Source organism: Dermochelys coriacea, chromosome 3 (assembly GCF_009764565.3).
Source record: "Dermochelys coriacea isolate rDerCor1 chromosome 3, rDerCor1.pri.v4, whole genome shotgun sequence".
NCBI classification, from domain to species: domain Eukaryota; kingdom Metazoa; phylum Chordata; order Testudines; family Dermochelyidae; genus Dermochelys; species Dermochelys coriacea.
In genome coordinates, this window is record NC_050070.1 from 72,298,158 (window position 1) to 72,323,518 (window position 25,361).

The 25,361-nt window shown below is 40.5% G+C and overlaps 1 protein-coding gene across 4 annotated transcripts in view; it reads right to left on the reverse strand.

Annotated features, from left to right (window-relative positions):
- The window catches only part of EPHA7 (EPH receptor A7), a 169,471-nt gene extending 146,935 nt beyond the window's left edge, over positions 1-22,536 (reverse strand). The window contains exons 1-3 of one of the 4 annotated variants that reach the window (XM_038395248.2): positions 22,146-22,536; positions 17,261-17,325; positions 12,124-12,793 (exon numbers count right to left, since the gene is read on the reverse strand). In XM_038395248.2, the coding sequence (XP_038251176.1) occupies positions 12,124-12,793; positions 17,261-17,325; positions 22,146-22,242 (832 nt within the window). In that variant the 5' untranslated portion in view covers positions 22,243-22,536. The remainder of the gene's footprint in view (positions 1-12,123; positions 12,794-17,260; positions 17,326-22,145) is intronic. The other 3 variants (XM_038395247.2, XM_043510664.1, XM_038395251.2) reach the window with 3 other exon arrangements.
- Between the last annotated feature and the right edge of the window lie 2,825 nt (positions 22,537-25,361).

The following is a 25,361-nucleotide window of genomic DNA, read 5'->3' on the forward strand; positions in this document are numbered from 1 at the left end:
CAAAGGTTGCCGATCCCTGATATATACTTTAACTCAACCCAAAGTTATAGGCTTGATGCAGGACATTAGACTTGACGTTGTCCTGTGTTATGCAGAAGGTCAGACTAGAACTTAATAGTCCAGGGATCGGCAATCTTTAGCACACGGCCTGCCAGGGTAAGTCCCCGGGCGGGCTAGTTTGTTTACCTGCTGCGTCCGCAGGTTTGGCCGATCGCAGCTCCCACTACATGCCTCGGCCCACGCCACTTCCCGCAGCCCCCATTGGTCTGGAGTGGCGACCCACGGCCAGTGTGCCAAAGGTTGCCGATCCCTGTAATAGTCCCCTCTAGCCCTAAAAATCTAGAGGTGAAATCCTGGCCCATTGAAGTCAATGGCAAAAATGTCAGTCATTGGGGTCAGGAGTTTACCCTATCAATCTATATCTACTCCTACTGATAGGAGGGTAATGGCTAAGGGCTTGTCTTCATTACGGCGCTAAATTGGTGTCACTGCCACTGATACAGCAGCACAGATTTAGCGAGTCTGGTTAAGAAATGCTAAGTCAATGGCTGTGCGCTCTCCCATCGACTTCTGTAATCTGACTCAATGAGAGGCATAAACTACGTCAACAGGAGAGCTCTCCCATCAACATAGCACAGTGTAGACACCGCAGTAAGTTGACCCATCATTACATTTCTTTAAATACAGAGTTTGTAGGATTGGGCATTATACACCCAAAACTCCAATGTCCTCAAAAAAAAAATCATTATGGCCCACTGTAGCTGCACCATATATGGCAAAAAAAATCCATTGGAAATATTTTGGGATTACTTTTTAAAATTTCTCTCTAAAATTGTTCAAGTAAAAATTACACAATGTTAATTGAGTGCACAATTTCAAAAATCAAGTTTTGAAAATCTGACCGTAACATTTACTCCCCCCTTGTCACACCATCTGTGGTACTCTTATGCACCAGGAGATATGCACAGTAATATTCTGCGTAAAAACAAAAAAAATTAACAATAACCTAGCTCTCATAAAACACATTTTGAAGTAAATATGAAGCACCAGAAACTATAACAATTGGTAGTAATGTTAAATAATAGTTACCTGTTCATTCAAGATGGCTGATGCTATTATTGCAGTAGATCTGCTATTATCTAAAAAGATCACATGAAGTATAATCTAAAACAGAATCAGCAGCAGAGGATTACTACAGCTGCAGTACATGTAAGACAAAAAACCACAATATTAAGTTCCAGTCCTGCAAACATTTATGCATGTGCCTAATTTTACCCTCATAAATTGTTCCAATGAAGTCAATGAGGCTACCCACACAAATACATAGGGGCTGTAAAAAAAAACTGAGTCAAAGTCTGATTTGACTTACACCAGTTTTACACTTCTTTGCCTTTAGTAGGGCTGTTCTAGTTTAGTCCACTAGACGTGAGATTAGATTTAGGCCCAAAGACAGAAGCTTTTACTGTATGAGGAAAATTATTGCTCAAAGGATATAATAAATTACCTCCATGAGGGAATCATAATGTCATCAAGAAGCCATGAGTATATTTTCCCAACTGTTGGTCATTTGTTCAATGCGTTGGGCAACATTTTTGTACTACAGAGGTTCAAGCAGAGGCACAAGCAGTTGCTGGTGGAAAGGTTTAAAAAAATGCTCTTCTGCCCTGCAAAAAGAGCCCCCTTAAGCTCTGGGCAGATTTTGCCATGTTTGGCACATGTCTGAAGAGGGTCCTGAGAGGAAAAGTTCGGAGAACACTTTTCTGTTATAAACTACAACAGAAAGAAAGAGAAAGAGGGTCTCTCTCTCACACATACACATACACACTAAGAAAATCATTTTACTGCCTTAAGAGACTAAATGCTTTCAATGACAGTCATGGACAATTAAAGGAGTTTGAATTATGAGGGAATGAAAGCTCCTGAATGAGATGTAAACTTTAATAATTAGTGAGCTGTTAAATTATCAATGAAATTCTATGTGTATGTTAAACTCAGAACAACACAGCTCTCAAAATATCTCTATGCAATAAGGTATAAATCTGTAACAGTGAGAGTAATTAACCATTGGAAAAATTTACCCAGGGTCATAGTGGATTCTCCATCACTGAACGTTTTTAAATCAAGATAGAATGCTTTTTTAAAAAAAAAGATATTCTGTAGGAATTATTTTGGGGAAGTTCTATGGCGTGAGTTATACAGGTGGTCAGACTAGGTGGTCACACAGTAGTCCCTTCTGGCCATAGAATCTATGAATCATGTTGTTTCCACCTTCACTGCACCAGCTCAAGGCCAAAGGAGAAGTTGGGTAGTTCACTCATTGTCTGGTAAGGAAACTCTTGCAAACAGCAGGTCACATCAGGGAATTAAATGACAGGTAACACTGAATTATATATAGGAGCTGGCCATTGTTTCTTGGGCTTCATGAAAAAGTTAATCATAACACCATATTTTAGTGAAGACTTACAATGGCAAAGATGAAGTTTCTCCAATTACATGAGTGATGGGGTCTCTCACATTTATTATGAGCCCTTGAACCGACATTAGATTTTTTTTTAAATCCAGGTTTTGTTCTTAGTTCTCTTCTGATCTCAACAAAAATTTAGTTCTGATTAATAAGGTATATTTAAAAAGCATGAGTTCTAATATGTACAGAAGAATAAAATGTAAAACAAAATTATTCAATTTATAAAAGCTATTGAAATATTTCAGTAAGGGAATCAACTTAAAAACTTCCAGTTTGCCTTTTGCAGACACGGTAGTTTAAAATAGTTTAATTCATAGTATTTCAGGTAAAGTGAATATACATTCACACTCTCTGAACATCTTAGTTTTAAATAAACCAGACTACCACTGCAGTACAGGGCTTGCAGAATGGAGGGAAAACATTTAAATCATATATTATTAATGCCTAAAGTGAGGGAGCAATAACTGATTTTTTACTCTAAAAATCTTCAGTGGTAATAAAACAATAGCAACTGCAGGCCCAGATAAAGATCAAAGAAAGAAAACGTCCATGATTTCTCAGGTAATAAGAGCCAGGTATTCTTAGAATGCCTGAGCTAATCAATACTAATGAACTGACAGCTGGGACAAAGTGAAAACATGATTTCATGTCATACACTGTTGAAGCTCTGAAATACAACAAAACTCTAAAAACACTAGCCCAATCATGCAAAAACTTTGCACATGGAACTTCTGTTGTCTTCAACTCCTGTGCCACACATAACAGGTATGGACTCACTTTAACAAATACCACCTCCTCCATCTTTTCTTTTTTGTTTCCATAAATCCCTATTACTCCCCCACTGCCCCATCTTTATTTCAAAAATAATTTACCCAAACACAGTTACACATTTATCCGCACTTGGATTCCAAAGTGACAGAGGTCTTATATATACACATGCTCCCCCATTCCTCCTGAGAAAACACAAAAACAACTACTATCTGCTCCCCACACTTCTGCAGCCTCTCTGTTGCTGCCTTCCTCCTGGCTTGCAGCTCCTTCTAGCCCCATTATTACCACACACACACCCTGTCTCCCTCACCCTAGCTCACTCATTGATCACTCTAAATAAATGTAAAAAGTGAAAACAGAAATCATTTTATCCAGTGAATCAGAATTCTATATTTTATGAGGTGAGCATCAAGTTTGTAATTGCTCACTCTAAAGCTAAAATTCTTTAGCCTGGGAAGTCCTCACATTTAACTCCCATTTTTCTGGGCATCTGTGATGGGGTACCAGAGTAGCAGCCGTGTTAGTATGTATTCGCAAAAAGGAGTACTTGTGGCACCTTAGAGACGAACAAATTTATGTGAGCATAAGCTTTCGTGAGCTACAGCTCACTTCATCGGATGCATTTGGTGGAAAATACAGTGGGGAGATTTATATACACACACAGAGAACATGAAACAATGGGTTTTATCATACATACTGTAAGGAGAGTGATCACTTAAGATGAGCCATCACCAGCAGCAGGGACGGGACAGGAGGAAAACCTTTCATGGTGACAAGCAAGGTAGGCCATTTCCAGCAGTTAATAAGAACATCTGAGGAACAGTAGGGGGTGGGATGGGGGGAGAAATAACATGGGGAAATAGTTTTACTTTGTGTAATGACTCATCCATTCCCAGTCGCTATTCAAGCCTAAGTTAATTGTATCCAGTTTGCAAATTAATTCCAATTCAGCAGTTTCTCCTTGGAGTCTGTTTTTGAAGTTTTTTTGTTGAAGGATAGCCACCCTCAGGTCAACGTTGCCACCTCTGTCTACATATCTATTCAGGGGACACCATCATAGGGCCTAATCACATCAGCCACACTATCAGAGGCTCGTTCACCTGCGCATCTACCAATGTGATATATGCCATCATGTGCTAGCAATGCCCCTCTGCCATGTACATTGGTCAAACTGGACAGTCTCTAGGTAAAAGAATAAATGGACACAAATCAGACGTCAAGAATTATAACATTCAAAAACCAGTCGGAGAACACTTCAATCTCTCCTGTCACTTGATTACAGACCTGAGGGTGGCTATCCTTCAACAAAAAAACTTCAAAAACAGACTCCAATGAGAGACTGCTGAATTGGAATTAATTTGCAAACTGGATACAATTAACTTAAACTTGAATAGAGACTGGGAATGGATGAGTCATTACACAAAGTAAAACTATTTCCCCATGGTATTTCTCCCTCCCACCCCCCCCCACCCCACTGTTCCTCTGATATTCTTGTTAACTGCTGGAATTAGCCTACCTTGCTTGTCACCATGAAAGGTTTTCCTCCTTTCCCGCCCCTGCTGCTGGTGATGGCTCATCTTAAGTGATCACTCTCCTTACAGTGTGTATGATAAAACACATTGTTTCATGTTCTCTGTGTGTGTATATAAATCTCCCCACTGTATTTTCCACCAAATGCATCCGATGAAGTGAGCTGTAGCTCACGAAAGCTTATGCTCAAATAAATTTGTTCGTCTCTAAGGTGCCACAAGTACTCCTTTTCTTTTTGTGATGTGGTATTCACTCCACACTAGCCTGGAAAAGGTTAATGAGACTGACCAGGGCCAACTAAGCAGATAGGCCACACTTGAGGAGAATCAGGTGGCCTAAGTAATCCCTGATTTATGAAGGAGCTCAGCTGAGAAGAAACAGACAGGGCTAGTAAAAAGCCAGGAAGCTGTCACCAGAAAGGGCTGCAGTGAGGGAGCCCGTGGCTACTTTCCGGATTAGAGCGGGAAGGAGGAAAGCCTCGGGGAAACAGTGCAGGAAAAGGCTCAGGAAAACATCAAAAGTATGTATCCCCAATGTGCAGATCTCAAAGCTGAACAGCAATGGGAGTACTTTGGAGATCCTCATAGTTTAAAAACATATTCAGCATTTGATCAACAACTAAACACAAATCTGGATTTATACCTGATTTTGATTATTCAGGGAAGGTTTCTCTGGCACAGGTTTCTTGACAAAGGATCCCCCGTTCTTTGCAAACAGATCTCATCTCAGACATGACAAACTCATTACATCAAATACATTGCTCACAGCATAATTGTCCACAAAGAGTAACATGTAAGGTCTCTGTTGAAAGCTTGTTCATAATCATGGCATTATGTAAGGGTAATATTGAAGGAATAATGTAACTATATTGTAGTTTATGGTCCTAAGGGCTCAAAGTTAAAGGGAGTCACCATGCAGTGATTTTTTTCTTGGTGATGTCCTATTCAAGCAGGAGGGAGTTGCCTTCCTCCCTCCCCGGTTAGCCAGTAACAACATAGTGCAAGGTTCAATTGTCTACCACTGCCCCATCACACAACAGTCAATGGAAAACCACCAGAATCCCCCTGTCAACAATCAACACCACTTGGAAACAAAAAAGAAACATTATAACAGACAGGGGTCGCCCTGCCTATGAATAAAGACAAAAGACTTTCAGTATAACATAGTGAGGAGAGGCACTCTGAATCCATTCACCGATCAGACATTTTGTTGTGCAGAGGTATTTTTTGTGAAAGGCTGGACTCTGGTTCCTGTGAAGCCGGTGAGCTCTGCAACAGACTGAACTTGGGGGGCGGGGGAAGAAGCTTATTATTTTCCCCTGTTCCTACTAGACAGGAAAGAACTATTTCATAGGTGTAGGTATAGTTTGCGTTTTATGATTTTGTTTTGTACTGTAACCATTTGTTCCCATCACTCTCTCGTTTCTAATGGAATCTCTATTCTTTCTTAAATAAGCTTACTTTTGTTTCATTGCAAGTGCTGTGTGTTATGCAGGAGCGGTAGTTTACGGTAAAATTGGTAAAATGGGCTACATTGATTCTGAGGATCTGGGATTTTGGTGAGTAGCCAGTTTCAGGGGCAGATATCATAGAGAAATGCTTCAGGGAACCTCCTATCTATGCCTTGCAGCTTAACAGGCCTGGGATAGCCTGTAAGTAAGTAGTTGAGTGACTGAAAGGGTGGTGGTGTTGGGGACCTATCACCCACTGACCACAAGCAAGACTCCCTCTCCCTCCTTTAACTTAGGAAAGCATGGAATTCTGAGTGGGGAGGGTTAAAGAAGAGCAGGAGAAGGCTGGAGAAGTAGTAAAATAGAATAAAATTCTTCCCCCTTCCTTCCTCTACTCAAAGCACCCAAAAGGCTAGAGGAGCAGGACAGTACTGAAGACCCATTCCACCTTCAGTTAGACCAGAAGGATGTAGCAGAGTAGTAAAAAACCCTTGTCTCCATAACAGCTAGGATGCTGTGGAAGAGATAGAGGGCAGAGAAACACTCTCCTACCTAGCCACTCCATGAATGGCTGCCAGAACACTCTGGAAAAGAAAAACAAACCAGTATCCTTTTACCTTCTAGCAACTGAAAGGGGATGGAGCTTCAAATTTAGAGTAACTTTTTAGCCAAAGACTAATATAAAAACATGGTGTCCCTAAGCAGCATCTTCAGAAAAGCCCATGTAAATTCCAGCTCCTCTCTGAACAGCTGGGGATGGCAGGAGGTCAGAGCCCTGCACTTACCTTTCTCATCCTCCAGCAAGTAGGTATCAGCCACATTTTTTAAACCCTGCATAATTCTTCACAAACTGATATACACAGAAGCATCCACCACTGAAATAGAGTCACATCTGGGGACCAAACCAGCAACTGTTTAACAGTGCACAAAAACATTACAGAACACTTTAAAAAGAACATGGGGCAGAGTCTGCCGCATCCAGCTTTTGCTGAGTGCAGAAAGGAGAGAGGCCATCAGAGAGCCAGTTACAAATTGCCTGTGCTCTGCCTTAGCTACAGCTTGCTTGAAGTCACACCATAGACGGGTGAGAACAGCTAGTGCATTGTGTTCCAAGCACACCTCCTCCCCACACTGAAATGCCCCACCTAATACAGCTCTGTGCCTGGGAGTACTGGGAGGGAGACGGGATCCAACCTTACTTGCTCTACTCCAGCAAGGGACTTGAAAGGTTTGGCTCTGTATGAGCCTTTGCAGCAGTGCAAAGGAAGAGGAACAGGGAAAACTGAAACAGCATGGAATTTAGGTAGATGAGAGATAATTACCCCAAACTGCAGGTTAGCCACAACTCTTCAGATAGACATCCTGGGCCAAATTCTGCATTGATTTACAGTTCATACAATCTACTCTTATTAGAAGTGTTATGAGATTTTTAATGGCCAATCTTTAAGTCTCAGAAGCCGGCTCCTCCAGCAGTACAGTCCCTCCTAACAGTAAGCTAGGACATAAGCTCAGTGTTAACACAGACTGATCAGAAAAATTATTCTGAAGTGGAATACGCCTGAAAATGTAACTAAAAATGACATATCGCAAATTTGTCATATATAACATATCTCGTAGGCTGGACCTCTCTGTCAAGTCACATTTACTAGCACCAAAAGTTTATGTCCCAAAAAAAATCAGTAGTTCCTGTAGCAGTTCGTAGCATGTTGCAAGTACCCTTCACTTCAGTGACATGCATTCCATAACAAGTTGTAGCCCTCTCCCATTTTTTGGATAAGCAAATTGTATTCTGTTGTGTTCTTCTAATGCACATAGTATTACAAAGCAGATAAGAGTAAACTGTACCTGTTTGGCTTACTCCAGAAATCTGAATTTTCAGACGTGGTGCCAAATTAATTTTCATCTACATTTTTTCAGTTCATTCATGTTGAAAGGTGCTTCCTACCTTCTGAAATATCATACTGCTGCTCAGGAGCAAATGGGTATAGTTTCTCTTTAAAATAATGTGAAACATATGGAAAGTTGATTATAGTAGGACTTTACAAAGAATTTCCCTCCTTTCCCCCAAACCACAGTTATTCAAATATTATCCCAAATGCGGTCCTTGTATAGGCAAAATAGGTGAAATTCCCACTGCACAGGTCATAGGCTATGTGAGAATTGCAGGAATGGGTCCTGTGTAGTGCTCCCGAGTGCTAACATTTCCATTCATTTTTACAGTAGCAGAAACAGTATGTCTGTGGATGTTTTAGGGGCTCACCATTTCCTAAGCACTGTCAGGATCAAGCCCTAGAATGTAAGCTTTCTAAGGCTAAGACTATGGCCTGGTCTACACTGCGGGGGGAATCGATCTAAGATATGCTACTTCAGCTAAGAGAATAGCGTAGCTGAAGTCGATGTACCTTAGATCGAATTAGAATCACTTACTTTGCGTCCTCGCAGCACTGGATTGATGGCCGCCACTCCCCCGTCAACTCCGCTTCCACGTCTCGCCCTGGTGGAGTTCCGGAGTCAAAAGCAGAACGATTGGGGATTGATTTATTGTATCTACACTAGACGTGATAAATCGATCCCCGATCAATTGATCACTACCCGCCGATCCAGCAGGTAGTGTAGACGTGGCCTATGTTATTACTACTACTCCCTCCTCCCCCCCCACCCCCCACACACACTTCATTTCACCTAGCTGTTATGGCTTGCCTTAAACTAGGACTGTACATTCTTTGGGGGCAGAGACAGTTTCTATTATACGTCTGTGCAGTACCTAGCACAGTGTAGCCCTAACTTGGTTTATGCATCTAGATGCTAATAGAATGCACATTTATTATGTGAATAATTCAATGTACATCCAAAATGAGGACATTTACATATGGATACACATTAAAAGATTTGGTACTGGAGAGAGAACACAAGGGAAAAACTAGTGCCCAAGTTTAATATTTAATCTTTGATAAGTACTATCAGTTACTACTATTTGCAAAGTATTTGTTTACATGACACAAATATCCTCTGCCAACATATTGGGAGTGAAATTTGTCTAAATTAAAATTAAAAGATAAACGTTGTTTCTTAAGGTCCTGCAAATACTTACTCATTGGGGATGTCATGAGAGACAAAAAAGATGACTTTTTCAACCAGTGTAGCTCAAATAAGTTAGTGTAACACAATCGAAAAGCCCTATTAGGATGCTGGCTAACACATCTGAAGATGTATTAGATGACTATGTTGTAGCCTATGCTCTCACCAACCATCCTCCTTGGCTACAACCCAGCCAACTAATACATCTTCAGACACGTTAGCCTGCATCTTAGCAGGGTTTCAACGGTGTTAAATTAACTCCATGAGCTACCATGATTAAAGGAAAAAAAGATATATCTTTTTCACCCATCAAGACAGGGTCTTATGTCCAGTGCTTACTAGCATGAAGTCAATGCAGAATGCCTGGTTTTTGCAGCTTTGAGCCCTTAAGAAGGACCACAAAAGCTTTGGATTAAGGAGGCATGCACCGACCTGCTTCTGCTTGATCTGTTTCAAAGTTTGACAGTAACAGATAGCCACTTGCATTAGTGTCAGCATTCTGATAAGTTTCTTTCAATATCTGTCACAAAAACAGTGACAGTATCAGTATGTCAGCTGCATTATCAGTCACTATATAGTTGATCATACTTAATAACATCTTCAAGTGCAGAGAATCTTAACAAGTATCACAGAATGCAACTACTACAGAGCCACAGAGTCACCCAAATCATTTGGACTTCAAGCTGGTAACAGCATTCATTCGGTGAGTGGCTGCCTCCCACCCTCTCTCTCGCCTCAATGTATTAACTTGCCTCAATATGGAGCCAGAGTTTGTTTTCAAACTCTTAACAAGATCACTGAAAGAAAAGTGGAGAAATCCTATCAATGTGCCTCTGGACTGCTTCCAGAGTTGCGTATTCTCTTAGCAATTGCTCTGGAAGCGAGCCAAAAATGGGCAACGTTCTTGCAAATGAACTCAAGTACAAGTTATCGTTTAATTCCTTCATCAACGTCGCTGTGGTTAGAAATTAAGAAGCCTATTTAATAAACAATTTACTTGAATTCCAATTACCAAACACTGATTCCCTTCCCCCTCCCCTTTTACCCCTGCTTTCCCTTTGGATGGGCACTTTCTCTCCTTTACTGAAAGTCAAAGAAAATTAGTATTGTAATTATAGACCTAACCATGGTTCACATCAACTGTGAGTTAACTAAGATGCTATAAAAAAAAGGTCAGTGTCTCCAGAGAAAACCTTTGAAGGTTTCAGAATGTGCTATGATGGGGGCAAAATTATTTTAATACTTTTAACAGAACCTAGACACACCGTATTGAAATGATTTTTGTGGGCAGTTTTCACATTATAACTCTTAATGAGATCACCCTCCACACGGTAGAAACTCAGCCCTTCCCCCACAATGCTGAAAGAGTGCTGGAAAGATCCCAGACCAACTCCACACACTCCAACTATGTACCAAATCTTCCATTGTAAACCCCTGCTGAAGGCAATCATGTGAATTTCCTGAGGACTAAGGATTCAGGATCAGACACTGCTTGCTTTCTTCCTTTCAGTATGAGCCAAATTCTACAGTCCTTTTTCAATCTTTACACAAACAAAACTCTCATTAAACTCATTGACTGCAGCGTTTAGTCTTAGACAAACCCCCAAATAAGTCAGATATACGTCACTCCCTTGATTTTTCAATGCCTGTAATGGTTTTACTTTTTGGTTTTTTCTCACTTTCACATTTATTTTTATATCATTTTTTCTGCAGCACTACAAACAGATAAGTATGTTTCTATCATATGCTACAAGAAAAGTCTGATGGCACATCAGTTTCTGTGTTAAATATATTTGAAACCATTACTCACTATACAAAGTACCTAGTATCCTAGAACCTTCGCTGTAAACAAAACAGCCTGATTGCGTCACACTTATGCTCAGAATTGCCTTTGTACCCAAGTAGCCCCATTTACTTGCAGAGTAAGTTTATGAATACAGGTGACAGCATCAAGACCTAAAGAGATTGTTTACAAAAAGCAAACTACGTTGAGATTTTTATTCACTAGCCAGAATGAAAATGTTAATCCTATGTGTTACTCAGAAGCGTAACTGCTTTCCAATAACCTAACACTACCAGATGAACTACATACTGAAAATACAAAATAAAAAGTCTTGGATTTGCTGCTAATTTAACTAGTCCCAATGTAATCCATAAATAACCCAAAAATTTTATTTTTAAGATTCTAGCTGAATTAATTTTATGTAAAAAATAGACTGAAATTCTGCCACTCAATATTTTGATATATTCTGTTTGAAAGAAACAGATTTAAAATAAATTTGCATTTGCACAGGAGTGAGAATGAAATGCAGATTCAAAACTTTGTAGCTCAGTTTTCATTTGGAGTATGTGCTATACATTAATAAACATGCTTTAGCACAAATTCCATATATCCCGAGTTTTATTTTCCTTATAATTTTCTGTCACAAAACATATGGAACAACAGCAAGTAGTTTATATAATGCTCACAGACAAGAACGTTAATAAGGTCTTCTTAGCAAGATACAATCTGTTCAGTAGCATTACGAAAAACTACATTGACTGTCATTCTGAGCTTATTTCTGGGTGAACTGTAATTTCTGCAACTGTATTTACATTAAACTTTGCTCTGAAATGCCTGTTTTATATCTGAAAATACGATATGCAAATGTTGACTTCCATTCCTGAAAGAGCTGATTGATTTAAGTTAGCCAGTATGAAGAGTATAGATTCAAATGCTCAAAGTATTAGTATGGGCTTGATAACATATTTTGATGCAAAGACAAGAGAAATGTGACTGTAGAACCCAACTGCTATTGTAGGATATTATTAAAAGTGTAGGTTTACTCACGTTCACAAGTGTCTCCTTTTTGCTGGTACCCAGCTTTGCAGATACACTTTCCAATAGGCACTAACCATTCTCCTTCTGCACTACAGTGCATCCTAGGAGAGTTATCAGCCTCCTCTTCTGCGCTGCTGACACAAGTTCCTCGTACCTCAACTAGAGAGGAAAACTCTGAGCCAGTCACTGTATCTGGAAAAATAGCTAAGTTTTCAATAATAGACCAGCATTTTTTGTAGTAGACTTTAACAGAAACCAAAGCAATGCAGGCACCTACATCTTGAAATGCAAGATAAAATCCTTTCTTGGACAAAGGTCCAATCTCTCTCACCTCTGTGTTAAGTTTCATTTTTCTCTCCCCAAGGTCACCTTGGGTAAAACTTTCATCTGCTGCAATGGTGTCTATTTTTACATACTGATTTTCTCGGATATTCCTGCCAGTGTCGTAGTCTGTTTCATAATAATATAAGTTAAAAGTTTCTTTACATGTCCCCAGTACTCCAGGAAGACTGTTACAATCCCTCAGAGTGAATTTCAGTTCTACAAAAATCCTTTGTGCATTGCCTTTTGCAATCCAGTTAGTCCGAAGCCAGTTATTTTGGTTAGGTTCCATGACCTGGCATACCTGGTATGTTCGTATAGGAGTGTAATTTTCATCCAGTCCACTAATTTCTTCCCACTAAAACAACAACAAACAGTTATTAATACAAGACAGCATTTTACTGCTGTACTAAATCCGTACATATATAAAAATACTCTGACACAGATCTGGTCTTCCTTCTTTGTAAACAGTGAAGCCTCATAAAAAATAGTGGAGTACTATTAAAATGCTAACGTTTTGTGTAAGAAAAGCACAAATTTTAATGGTGTTCTAGTTTGTGTTCCATGTATTTTAGCAAGTAAATAACCTTCAAAATATATTATTCATATTACAACAGTTTACAGTTACATTAATTACAAGTTTTAGAAAGTACTGTACAATATACTCAAATACTGCTTATAGTTGGAGTTCAGTCCTACATTCTCTTACGTCAATCAGAATTTTAGGTAAGCAAGGAATGAAGAAGGTGGTCAATGATTTGCTGCTAGAAATGAATCTACAATCAACAAAGAAGTCTCAGAAACTGAGAGCCCTTAATCTTACAGTCCTTGTATACCTAAACCTCAGTGGCACTTTTTGGTGCACAAGCAATGAGCCCTGACTCAATAAAGCCCGGACTCTTTATTAGTTACTACTCTGCATTTGAAATTATTATTTTTACACTTTAATTTATTACCATTATTATGATCATCATCACATTTTGCAGGGAAAAAAAATTGAAAATGGAGAAAAAAAGAAATCATGAAGATGACATTTCCAGCTGTTTTGTCACTTTATGCATTTAGGGCCATTTTCATCTCCCATTTACAAGCTACAAACCTGATCCTGCAAACCGCTACTCATATGAATAGGTTCTCTGACCAATGGTAAAATAATCTCATCTCACTACAATGGGATTTCATTTGAAGTCAATGGGGTTACATACTTGAACAAAGGCTAATCATTTGAATAAGGATCTGCAAGTTCAGGGCCTGCTTTCCTTCTTTTTTCATTTCTCAGTCACTATGGTATCTAGGCGCTAAAATGGTAAATGCACAATAATTCCACTGTCTTTACAAAGTTGGAAACAAATCCTAGACCTACTGAAGTCAACATCAAAACTCCCACTGACATCAGTTGGGCTAAGGTTAGACCCTTATTCCAGATTTACCCAGGTATAACAGGTATAACTAAAAGCAGAATCTGGCTCTTACACCTTTTATAAATGTATTGCAGTGCTCAATTCATAGCAGAAATTACAACTTCAATAAAATGGGAATCTTTTAAAGAGTTCAATTAGTTAAATGGTGTCTAATAACACAGCCAACTAGAGCTCAATCCCTCTAAGTGCTCAGACCATTTCAACAAAGCACTTAACAACATGCTTAACATCAGTGGAACAACTCATGTGCTTAACATTAAGCATGTGCTTTATTGGATTGGCTAGAGCACACAGCACCTGCCAGGACTGAACACCTAAAGAATGTGCTGTTACTAGTTGTCAGGCAGGGAAGGCAAACACGAACAGACATTGGTTTCCCAGACCAAAAGTCATGCAGCATGCAATACTTCAGGAGCCTACTTGACAGCAAATGAGATCATTTAATGTTGCTCCACTACTCCAAGAAAAGTAAATGTTGATGAACTGATGCTGGAAGTTATTACCACAAAATATATTATGGCTGTAAGTTTTGAAATATATAGAAGTTGTAAATATCAAAATGCATTTCAAAGTATTTCAATTACTATAGATATAGTATATATGGTACCATACATCTGGTATTAGCTTATAGTAAAATATTATGAAATGTTTCTAAAGTTAACAAATTATTACATTTTAAAACCTAATATTCTTTAGAAAGGAAGAAAGCTTATCTTCATTATACATTTAGTAGATTTTAACTACCAAGATTTTTTTTTCCTGTATGGACTAGTATTGATAAGGTTAGCAAAAAAACAACAACAACAAAAGAGAAACACGGCCATGGAGCAGGGTTTTTGGCATTACTGCAATATAAAAAACAGTTCACAAAAAGGGCTCAAAGCCTAAGTTCACTCTAAGAGTTTCATTCTGCTGCTCTCACACTCAGTTTCATTTTGAGTATTTTATGTTTTATCTCATGTAAGCAGTTTTCCCATCATGATTGAGATCCTGCTCTCAGATATTCCAAAATTACAATAGTGTAACACCTTTGAAGTCAAATGAGTTACGCTAGCGTATTCAAAGAGCAGAATACAGACAACTGATCATCTGCATTCCTTTCTTCCCTCCCCCAAATCCTCCAAAATAACCATAAAAATACAAAACTCTGCATTGGGTAGGGTAAGACAAACCAGAAGAAGAGCCAGAGATTCCATGAGTGTTAAAATCCTACCACACCAATATAATTAATCTTGGAGGTGCTCAGATTACTCCTTTGGATGGAAAAAAAACAATCCAGTAGAGATCATCTCTTATGCTAACACCCATCATCTCACCTTACCGATCTTTCTAAAACCACGGGGAAGATCACAAGGATAGTTTATATGCATTTCTTTTTAGGTTTATCTGAAAAATTTCAGTAGTAATAGCTGTACTACTCAAACATTCCTCTGAAAGAGTTCAAACTTCCTCCCCTCGATAGGTACACATTATACATATTTCGGAACATAATTGTATTTGTCTACCATATTTAAAAACTACTTCTTAAAAAATCGTCTTGGAATGATTTGAACACTATATTTGACTTTTCAGACACTTAACTTTTTTTATTTCTCTTTATCCCATTGTTATATATATATATATGAGTGAAATACATGAAGTTCTCTCCCGCTAATACATATTGTATACCTACACCATACTACATGTTAATTCCTTTATTTAAAACGTTTCATGCCATGTTTCATGCCTAGTTATTTAAAACATGTTTCATGCCACTCGGAGCCAAAGAGTACATTTGCCACTGAAATTTAACAAGCATACGATGATGTATTGGTTTCTCTCCTCTATTTGTGCATGTTTTCATGATATTTGTACTACATAGGGGAGAATTAAATGCAGCTGAATTTAACAAAAAATTGTACTATATTTTTAATTTTAAACACCATTAATAAATTGTGATTTTTTTGTTAGTTTATAGGAAACTATTTTTTAGCCATCCTCACTGACGATTATTTTTTTAGATTCTCAATGTTCCTTTGAATCCATATTTCTAACCTTACAAAGTCATCTTTTTACCATTTGTACAATATTAGTCAACTATGTTTCCACCTTTCATCCTCAAATACATTGGCAAAGTTCATACTTTTATTACCTCCAGGCTAGACTACTGCAATTCTCTTCTAACTAATCTTTCAGACACCTCTATTAAAAGGCTTCAATCAATGCAAAATGCTAATGCCAAAGTTATTATCCATCTTAAGCATTAGGCTCACATTATGTAGTTTCTCACGTCTTCAGACTCTTTCCAGTTTGTGCTTGTACTGATTTTACGATCTTGCTTTTAAACTAAGACACTTTCAGATTTTCATTCTTCTTATTTAAAGGATTTGTTTCACTTTTATATCCTCACTCACATGTCACGCTCTTCTGGCCCCAGATTTCGTAAGGCGCTGAAGATTAAGGGCCTGATCTCGCAAGCCCTTATTCATGCGAGTAGCCCCAACAAAGTCAATGAGATGGCTTCCAGGAGTAAGAACCACTCACATGACTTCAGGTTTGTAGGATCCGCTAAGGTAAATACAACTGGCCATATCTCCTCTCTTGAAATGTTCTTCCTCAAGAGATGAGAGATGTGTTTTTTCACAATTTCTAATTAAGAGCTGAAGACAGAGCTATTCGATAACTTTTTAATAGACAATAAGCATGGCAATTAGCATAGGATGTCCTAAGTTTATCATTTGTGTAATGATGTATTTGCATGTTGATAAGTTTTCATAGAACATCTTGGGATGCATTTGTTCTAAAAGGATTTGCAGTATATAAATGAGAACTAGGCCCAAGCCACAAAATTTGGACTTAGAGCCAGATTTCAAACTCCTTAAAATTTGGGGATGCTCAGGTCTGGGTTTTGGTTTAGACCTAACTCTAATAAAGACATTTATATTTTAGAGCACTTCATACTATGCTATTCAATTACAACAAATATATTGTATATAAATTTCTTATCACTGTTTATTTGGAAAGTATCAAATAACGTGCTCTGAGGCAGTTTCCATATACAAATATATTTGTTGCCTACAATGCTTCTAAAAAAGAAAAATATATTTAAAATACAGTGTCACAAGAACACAAAGCCTTCTAGTACACCACACAGGATTACACTACAAAGCATAAAGCTAATAAAGGGGTTTAGGTGAGTTACTGAAGAGACTCTTCCTTGTAATTAGCTTGCTTTTGTACACTGTAACTTGAGGTATGCTTCTTTTCACAACAGAAACTTAAGAGCTGTAAACACTCACTATGATTACTGAGGGAAATTTGGGGAATACCAGCTTGTTTAAAGCATGTTTAAAAATTTCTCTCGATGAGACCCCCAGCAATGTTTGGAGGATGGGCTTTTTTGTTTGTTTGTTTTGAGTACTTACCCCATTGGGAGGAAAGGAAATCCACTCCAAATCTGTCTGTTGTGCTTTAGAGTCCAGCAATATTACTGCAAGAGAAAAAGTATCCACTCTGTATTAAAGAACTTAATAATTTAAAAAAACTAAATCAAAAACTTTGTGATGAAATTCAACAAGAATGTATATAAAATTTTCTTTTTATCAGTCAAAATTATTTAATAAAGGAATAAATATATTATGTATATTCACCACAATATGCATGTTTGTAATTAGAAAAGTTTTGATATTATTTAAGGTATGATATTCACATTTTTTATTAAGCAGAAATATTTAAATCTTATTTTTTTACTGCATCTTTGTCTATGCCTGTCTACATATTTATACTTACCATCTTATTATCTAAGTGTCATAAAAATTCTAACGTTTAATCGTAAATATCTGTTCCTCTTGCGCCTTCTTACAAAGGATATTTCCCATGTAATTTTCATTAAAATTAGGATTTTTTTAAAATGAAATTCAGCAATATTTCAACATTGTCCAGACTGATTTGGACACTGTTGGACACATCCTTCTTGAATCCCCAATCTGAAGTCAAGGGTAATGCACAAGGAAAGATGGTCCCTTAATATTTATGAGACTTAATTTAAATAAGTCAATATATGACAAATAAGCTTCCACAAAATAAGGCTTTGTGAATGTAGCATCATGCATTTTCAAAATATTGAACACGCATATTAGTTAGGACAAATTCTTGTGCAACATTTTATTAAGTAAATATTTTCATATGTTTATACACATCCAATGAGACTTCTAAAAAGTTCTGATATACAAAGCTGTTAATTAGATGTGATTTGCTGGTAAAAGTATTTAATGCAGACTTCTCAATCTTAGTCCAATAAACAAATTGTTAAATATAAATATAAAATGTCCACTTTATTACATATTGGGGGAAATCATATTTTCCCCCAATTGATATTTTGTTAACTATTATCTTGAGATTATATTTAATGATAGTCTTAAATCTCAGAATATATTATTGCATATATTTTCACAAAATTTCTAAAAAGCACTTACATTAGTTAACCTTAAAATTTCTAAGCAACTCTATGAAATAACTTGTTAGATTGCATTTTAAAAAATAATCTTGTAAACTGGAAAGAAATAAATCCTAATGTTATATCTGTATATATGTTATATCTGTCTATATATGCTACATTTTTGGAACAAAAACAGTCATATTTACTGCTTAACAAATAATTGTTCTATTTTTAACAAAAGAGAAACACATTTCAATTTCAAATAACCATAATATACATCTTATTTATAAAAATTTATTACATCTCTACCAATACCAATGTAAAAGGTTGTATATGAATAAGTAGTTACATATATTTTGATCTTCTGCTTTAATTCTTAAACTTGATTTCAGTATAATTAGCTTTTTGTTAGGTTGAGCAATATCTTTTGTTCGACTCCATGTCAAATATAATTTCAAATAATAGTTTTTTAAAACATTAGTAGAAGGATCACACTTTTTTTCATAAAGGTTCATGCTGACACAGGAATAGCTAAAATATGTTAAAGATAAAACTGTAACTTGCATTTCTGTAAGCCAACATACGCTTGAGCTAACCAATTAAATTTGCTCTTCTCTCTTTACATAATCTTCTTAATTAATTAATTAATCTCACTATCTAAGGGGCTTTAACTAGTAAAACTATCTAAAGAAGAGTTAATGGTGCGTGTGTTGGCTTGCTAATCAAGGACAATGCTGATAAGCTAAAAATTTAGGTACAGCGCAAGTTTAACCCATTCGTCACCATGCCCATGCAATAGTGGATGGCCACACCATGTTGTAATCTGGCAGTAATTCTTCATAAAAAAGCACTATGAAAAACCAGTGCCACACAGATGACCTTTACATAATCATAGGTTGTACTCCTCACTGCACTAGAACTTGCTGGGAAATATCTTTCCTAGTCAGACGTTCGTACAATGCCGTGAATAGGTAAAATGTTATATGAAATGCTAATTTCCTAGTGCGGGCTTAGGTTTTAAAAGTTATGTGGGTGACAGCCTTTTTTATTACACAGTTACAGACCAGATCCAGCATGTCCCGTTTCTGAGATAAAGACACTTGCCCCAAGAGGTGGGAAACATTCTCCATTTACTTCCCAAGGCAGCTCTGAAGTTCTTGTAGGCAGCGCTCAAAGTGAGCAGGAGCTGAGCTTCGGAACAACTTCTTGTTGCAGAAACTGACTAGCAACGCTACCCAGGTTTGAAGAAAGGCGAGTCTGCCTGGGTCACTGCGTTACAGCGGACACAAGACAAAGCTGAGAGGGAAAAGTTGCTGGGGAAGTCAATGGGCGGCTTCAATCCGCCCTTTTCGGCCTGAATCATTCACTCCCCTGGTGCCCCTTGCGCTGAGCTCCCGAGCTGGGGACTCCCCCGGCGGGCTCTGCACCCCGCCGGAGGGGCGCGCCGTTTGCGGAGAGCCAAGGGCAGCCTCTCGCCTCCTCCGCACCCCGGACCCACGCGTGTTCTCCGGGGAGCTGAGGTCTCCCCCTAAAGCACCGCCGGGGCCCTCATTCGGGGCTGGGGTTCAAATGCCGCCAGTCCGCGCTGGCAGGGCATCTCCGTGCCCAGCTCACGGGCGCAATCGTGTCCGTCGCCCCCCCCCCCCCCGCGCTTCAAGTCAATGGCAAAGGCTCCCCTTGGCTTCAACGGGGCCAGGATCTTCCCCCTGGCGCTTGAGGGCTGAAGCCGCCTTTCCCAGCCCATGAGCCGCAGCCCACGGGAGGCAGGAGGGAGCTGTGTCAAACGTGGTGTTTAACCTGCGTATAACCTCCGAGCCACGCCGCTGCGACTCCTCGACGGGCTGGAAAGCCGCGACCTCCCCGCCCCGTGTAAACCAGCCCGCGCCCTGACCCCGGCGGGACCCGGGCTCAATTCCCCCCCCCCCCCCACTCCGGATCCCTTTCTTCCCAGCTTTTCACACCCGGCCTGGCTGGGTCCCCTCTGCCCCTGCAAACTCCCGTCGCCCCACTGATACCCCCACCCCCTTCTCTCCCTCTTGAGGCGCCTATTCATCCTCTGGGGACTTCTCGGCTCTCTCCTCCCTTCCCCCCAGCCCCTTTGCCTGGCTACTTTCCGACGGAGAAACAGGGGCCTGCCGAGGGCCGGATTCTCTCACCACCAGAGACGGTGCCGGGCCAGTGGCAACGAAAGTTACTTTTGCGCAGCAGATTTCCGAGCCCGCAGCAGGCCAGCAGCCATAGGGATCCGAAATGCCTCCCTGCCTGCCGACCCCCCCCCCCCCCCCGCCGCCCCCCGTCAGCTCAGCCGACAGCCCACGAACGGCTGGGCGCGACAGGCGGAAACGCAAACTCGAGGCGTACGTGGGACTCTGTCCCGTCGAGCAGCATGTCACCGCCCCGAGCGCGCTCCCCACGCAGCCCGCACAAAGCCGCTGCCCAGCTCCCGGCTCCCCTTCGCTTCCGCTCGCCTCCCCCGTGCAGCCTCTCTCGCCCTTCCAGGAGTCAGTTCATTATTCCAGTTTGAAAACCTCTTCCAATAAACTTTGGAAATGCCGTCCAGGAAGGGCCTTTGGGTTGTGGGTTTGTTTTGTTTTTTTTTCTCTTCTATTAGGGACAAAGAACATCTTAATTGAGAGAGAGCTTAGTTGTAAAGCTCCAGCTACAGGCTCAGAAAGGTTTCAGAGTAGCAGCCGTGTTAGTCTGTATTCGCAAAAAGAAAAGGAGGACGTGTGGCACCTTAGAGACTAACAAATTTATTTGAGCATAAGCTGTCGTGAGCTACAGCTCACTTCATCGGATGCATTGGGATGCTCAGAAAGGTACTTTTACCTTTATGCCAATGGTTCAGAGACGAATAGTGACATATCTGGGAGAGGGGAAAAGCCCCAAGCCTCCTCTTCCCAAAGATGGAAACTGATACCACACTATCAGAGTGAAAAGGTCTCATTTTTTAGATCCCCCCCCACCCCCTACGAAAAGAAATGCCCGGACTGACTTTCTGAATTGGTTTGTATGTTAATCTCGGATAGAAAATTGCCCGTGCTCTCTTTTAGTAGGAAATATTATGCGTTTGTTTTATGTAAAATAGATTGCTGCTGGAGCGATGGGATTTATGAAGCCCTGTTTGTGATATGCAGATGGCACAGAAAATCTCTGTCTATATACATCTAGTCAGAGATGCCTGCAGATTACTAGATAATATACACAAATATAATACATGTATATAGCATTCTATAGATCCATCCCTCGGATACATATAATCGTACCCCAACACGATCTATGCCACACCTTTCCCCGTAACGTCTCAATCCCAGCGGCTTCTGAGACCTGCAGGCCCGCATCAGTAGGAAACGGAGAAGCGGACTTTATTAGCTAGCTTATGATTGCCTGGGGGACTAACAGACAGTCCCCCCCCCCCATCCCTTTGGGGGGCGCCCAGAGTCGTGAAACTCCGGTGCAGTCCTGGCTGTGGCACTCGGGTTGCGTGCCCCTGACAAACTACAGTAGCTTTCCCCCGGGGGGGGGGGGGGTGAAGGGGGAATTCTTATCCTCACCTTACTAGTAGTAATACTATTAGTACCATCAACAATTCAATAGACAGCATCCCCTGCACTGGCCCCCTCCCCAATACATCAGCTCTTCAAGTGCACTGCCTCGCAAAACCCAATTCCTTAAATGAAATGCCGTTTGTCCCGACCTCCCTCTTTCGCACACACACTGCCCGTGGTGGATGCCTCTCCCCCACCTCAGTAAGAAGCTGCTTCACGAGGGGACGGGGCTGCATGCAGCGTGCAATAGACCCTACGCTGAAACATTGCAATGTGTGCGCACGGCAATAAATAAGCCCAAACTTTGTCTTCTCATCACCTTACCTTCTTTTGCAGCCTGTGCCTCCCCCGTGTGTGCAAAGCGAAACAGCCAGAGGAAGCATACAATAATCCAAGAAGGGAGCCTAGTTTGAAAAACCATGATGCAGGAGCAGGATATTTGTTATATTTACTGTACGATCCCTGCTGCTACTCGCTCGCTGGGGATTAAAGGGTTTGCTCTGCTATGTGTTTTATTTTTGCCTTGGCATGGAGCTCGCTCGCTCGCTCTCTCTCTCTCTCTCTCTCTCTCTCCCACGGCTGCCGGCTCCTCTTGCCTATGCGTTTCCCGCACACCGTATTTGCTGCCTGCGAGTCTCCGACTGCAGCCCGGCCGTCCGCGCCACACTCCAATAATATCCACTGGGGCGGGGCCGGAGCCGGAGCCGGGAGAGCGGGCCGTCCCTCAAAGTGAGTGGCAGCCGCAGCCGGCCTCAGAGGAGCGGCAAGCTAGAGCGGGGAGGCTGAGCTGGGGAACGAATCGCCCCGGCGGTGGAGGCGGGGCCGGCGGCGCTGTCCAATGAGCGGGGAAGGTGTCCGCTTGCCGCTGGCGCAGGCTTCCCCGCCGCTTGAGTGTGTAGCCGGGGCCGGGCTGGGAGCGTGGCGTGGGCATGGCAGGCCTGGGAGCCGCGCTCCGGGCAGGCTCGTTGCCGCTGGGGATCGCAATAAAGCCAAAACAACAGTAGTGGTTGGAAAAGACGACAAGCTCTTTCAGGATCCGCGTAAAGGAGACTTGGCCGCGCAAGCCCCAGCCCTGGAGGAGACTCTCTGGTCGTTCCCCTAGGGCAAGTGATTCAGGGCACCGGCTCGTTAGACCCTGCCTCGCCTGCTTACTTCGTTTCGGAGTAGCAGCCCTGTTAGTCTGTATTCGCAAAAAGAAAAGGAGGACGTGTGGCACCTTAGAGACTAACACATTTATTTGAGCATAAGCTTTCGTGAGCTACAGCTCACTTCATCGGATGCATTTAGTTGTCTTTCCTGCAGCGTCCCCGCGGCCGCCTCCAAATTAGCTCCCCAGAGTGGGCACCGCCCAGAGTGGGTGATGAACGCAGTGTGATGTACTGAGCCCCGTGAAATAGCGCGTTTGCAAGAGTTTTAAACAAGCCCCGACCAAGGAAGCGGGGGGGGGGAAGGAAAAGACCAACTCCCCCCCCCACCCCCAACAACGTGATCATTTAAAAACCCCTTGGATCGCGGCATCCGTGCCACGATGAGCATCGCCCAAGAGGAAGGGAAGGTTTGTTGAGAAAAAGCTGGCCAAGTCGAAACCACTCCTCAGCACATTCCGCCTTGAGAGTGCATCCGATGAAGTGAGCTGTAGCTCACGAAAGCTTATGCTCTAATAAATTGGTTAGTCTCTAAGGTGCCACAAGTCCTCCTTTTCTCCTTACAGTGTGTATGATAAAACCCATTGTTTCATGTTCTCTGTGTGTGTATATAAATCTCCCCACTGTATTTTCCACCAAATGCATCCGATGAAGTGAGCTGTAGCTCATGAAAGCTTATGCTCTAATAAATTTGTTAGTCTCTAAGGTGCCACAAGTCCTCCGTTTCTTTTCGCCTTGAGAGTAGTTTCTCTTCTTTTTTTTTCTCTCTCTGACCTCTGCGGGAATCGTTTACAATATTTTCCGATCTGTGTGGTGCTACCCATAACACAGAGCAAGTAAACGCTTTGGTACTGAAACTCAGAACTTTTGTACGTTTTGTGTTTCATTTCTTAAAACAAGTCTCTGTAAAAAAAAAATTAAAATTATTCGAGACATAACACTAATATTTCGTTTCCCTGCTTTCACAAGCCTGTGAAGAGACCAGTTAAAGACAACATAAATCTGCTTGATATTAGACGCTTTTTCCCAATCAGGTGTAACCCAAAATGAAAGGTAATCCAATAACAATGAGATAATAAGAATAAGAAAGGTTTCAGAGTAGCAGCCGTGTTAGTCTGTATTCGCAAAAAGAAAAGGAGTACTTGTGGCACCTTAGAGACTAACAAATTTGTTAGTCTCAAAGGTGCCACAAGTACTTCTTTTATTTTTAAGAAAAAGAAAGAAACTTGCCAAATCTCCCTTTGTCAAAGTTCACCCCCACTGACTTGAAGAGTGCTTTTCCAGCAGAAGATCCACCCTCCTCGCCTTTATATGTCTATTACCTATATCTTGCTTTTTAAAAGGTGAATCAAACAAACAAAGTTTCTGTTCCTGAAATGAAGCTTTAAAAAATTTTAAAAAGGAAGGGTGGATTTGGACATGGAGTGAGGAGAAAATAGAAGTGCTCCTGATGACTGTAATGGGGATGTTACCATGGATGGCCTTTGTCTAATGGAATACACAACCTAATTTTGTCAACAACTGCCATATGCAAGGTTGTGCTGTGAAGGAATGTGAAGTTTCTACTCTTCAGATGAGATTACAGCAGGATACCATAACATAATAGTTAAATGACCTTCTCCTTTCCTTTCTCCTTCTCTTAAATTCTTGGGTTGGTATTTTTGATTTTATAATGTATATGTCCCACAGATTTATTTTATGTTACGTTAAATGTTTTTATATAATTAAATACAAATATTTTGGCTGTGTCCTTTTAAAGGATATAAACTGAATAACTGATTACATCTTTCAGAGTAGCAGCCGCGTTAGTCTGTATTCGCAAAAAGAAAAGGACTACTTGTGGCACCTTAGAGACTAACATATGAAGTGAGCTGTAGCTCACGAAAGCTTATGCTCAAATAAATTTGTTAGTCTCTAAGGTGCCACAAGTACTCCTTTTCTTTTTGTGATTACATCTTAGAAGCAGATAATTATAAAGAAACACAGGGAATGTAACTACAATTCAATGCCAAGATTATATGACAGGTTTCAGAGTAGCAGCCGTGTTAGTCTGTATTCCCAAAAAGAAAAGGAGGACTTGTGGTGAATACAGACTAACACGACTGCTACTCTGAAACCTGCCATTTTGCAAGGCACTGAATTTAGCCGTATGGAGTGGAAATCGATCAACTTCATGAAAAAACTCATACAGATACAGACAGATATCATCTTCCTTTCCAAATGCAAACAGATGGACATCATACCAAAAGGACATCACACCAAAAAAATCATCTATGCATTTAAAAAACATTAAACATTTAAATTAAATTAAACATTTAAAAAATCATCTATGCATCATCATCTGATAAGGAACCTCCAAAATGGAATAGATCCTCCATGCTTTCAACACTTTCCA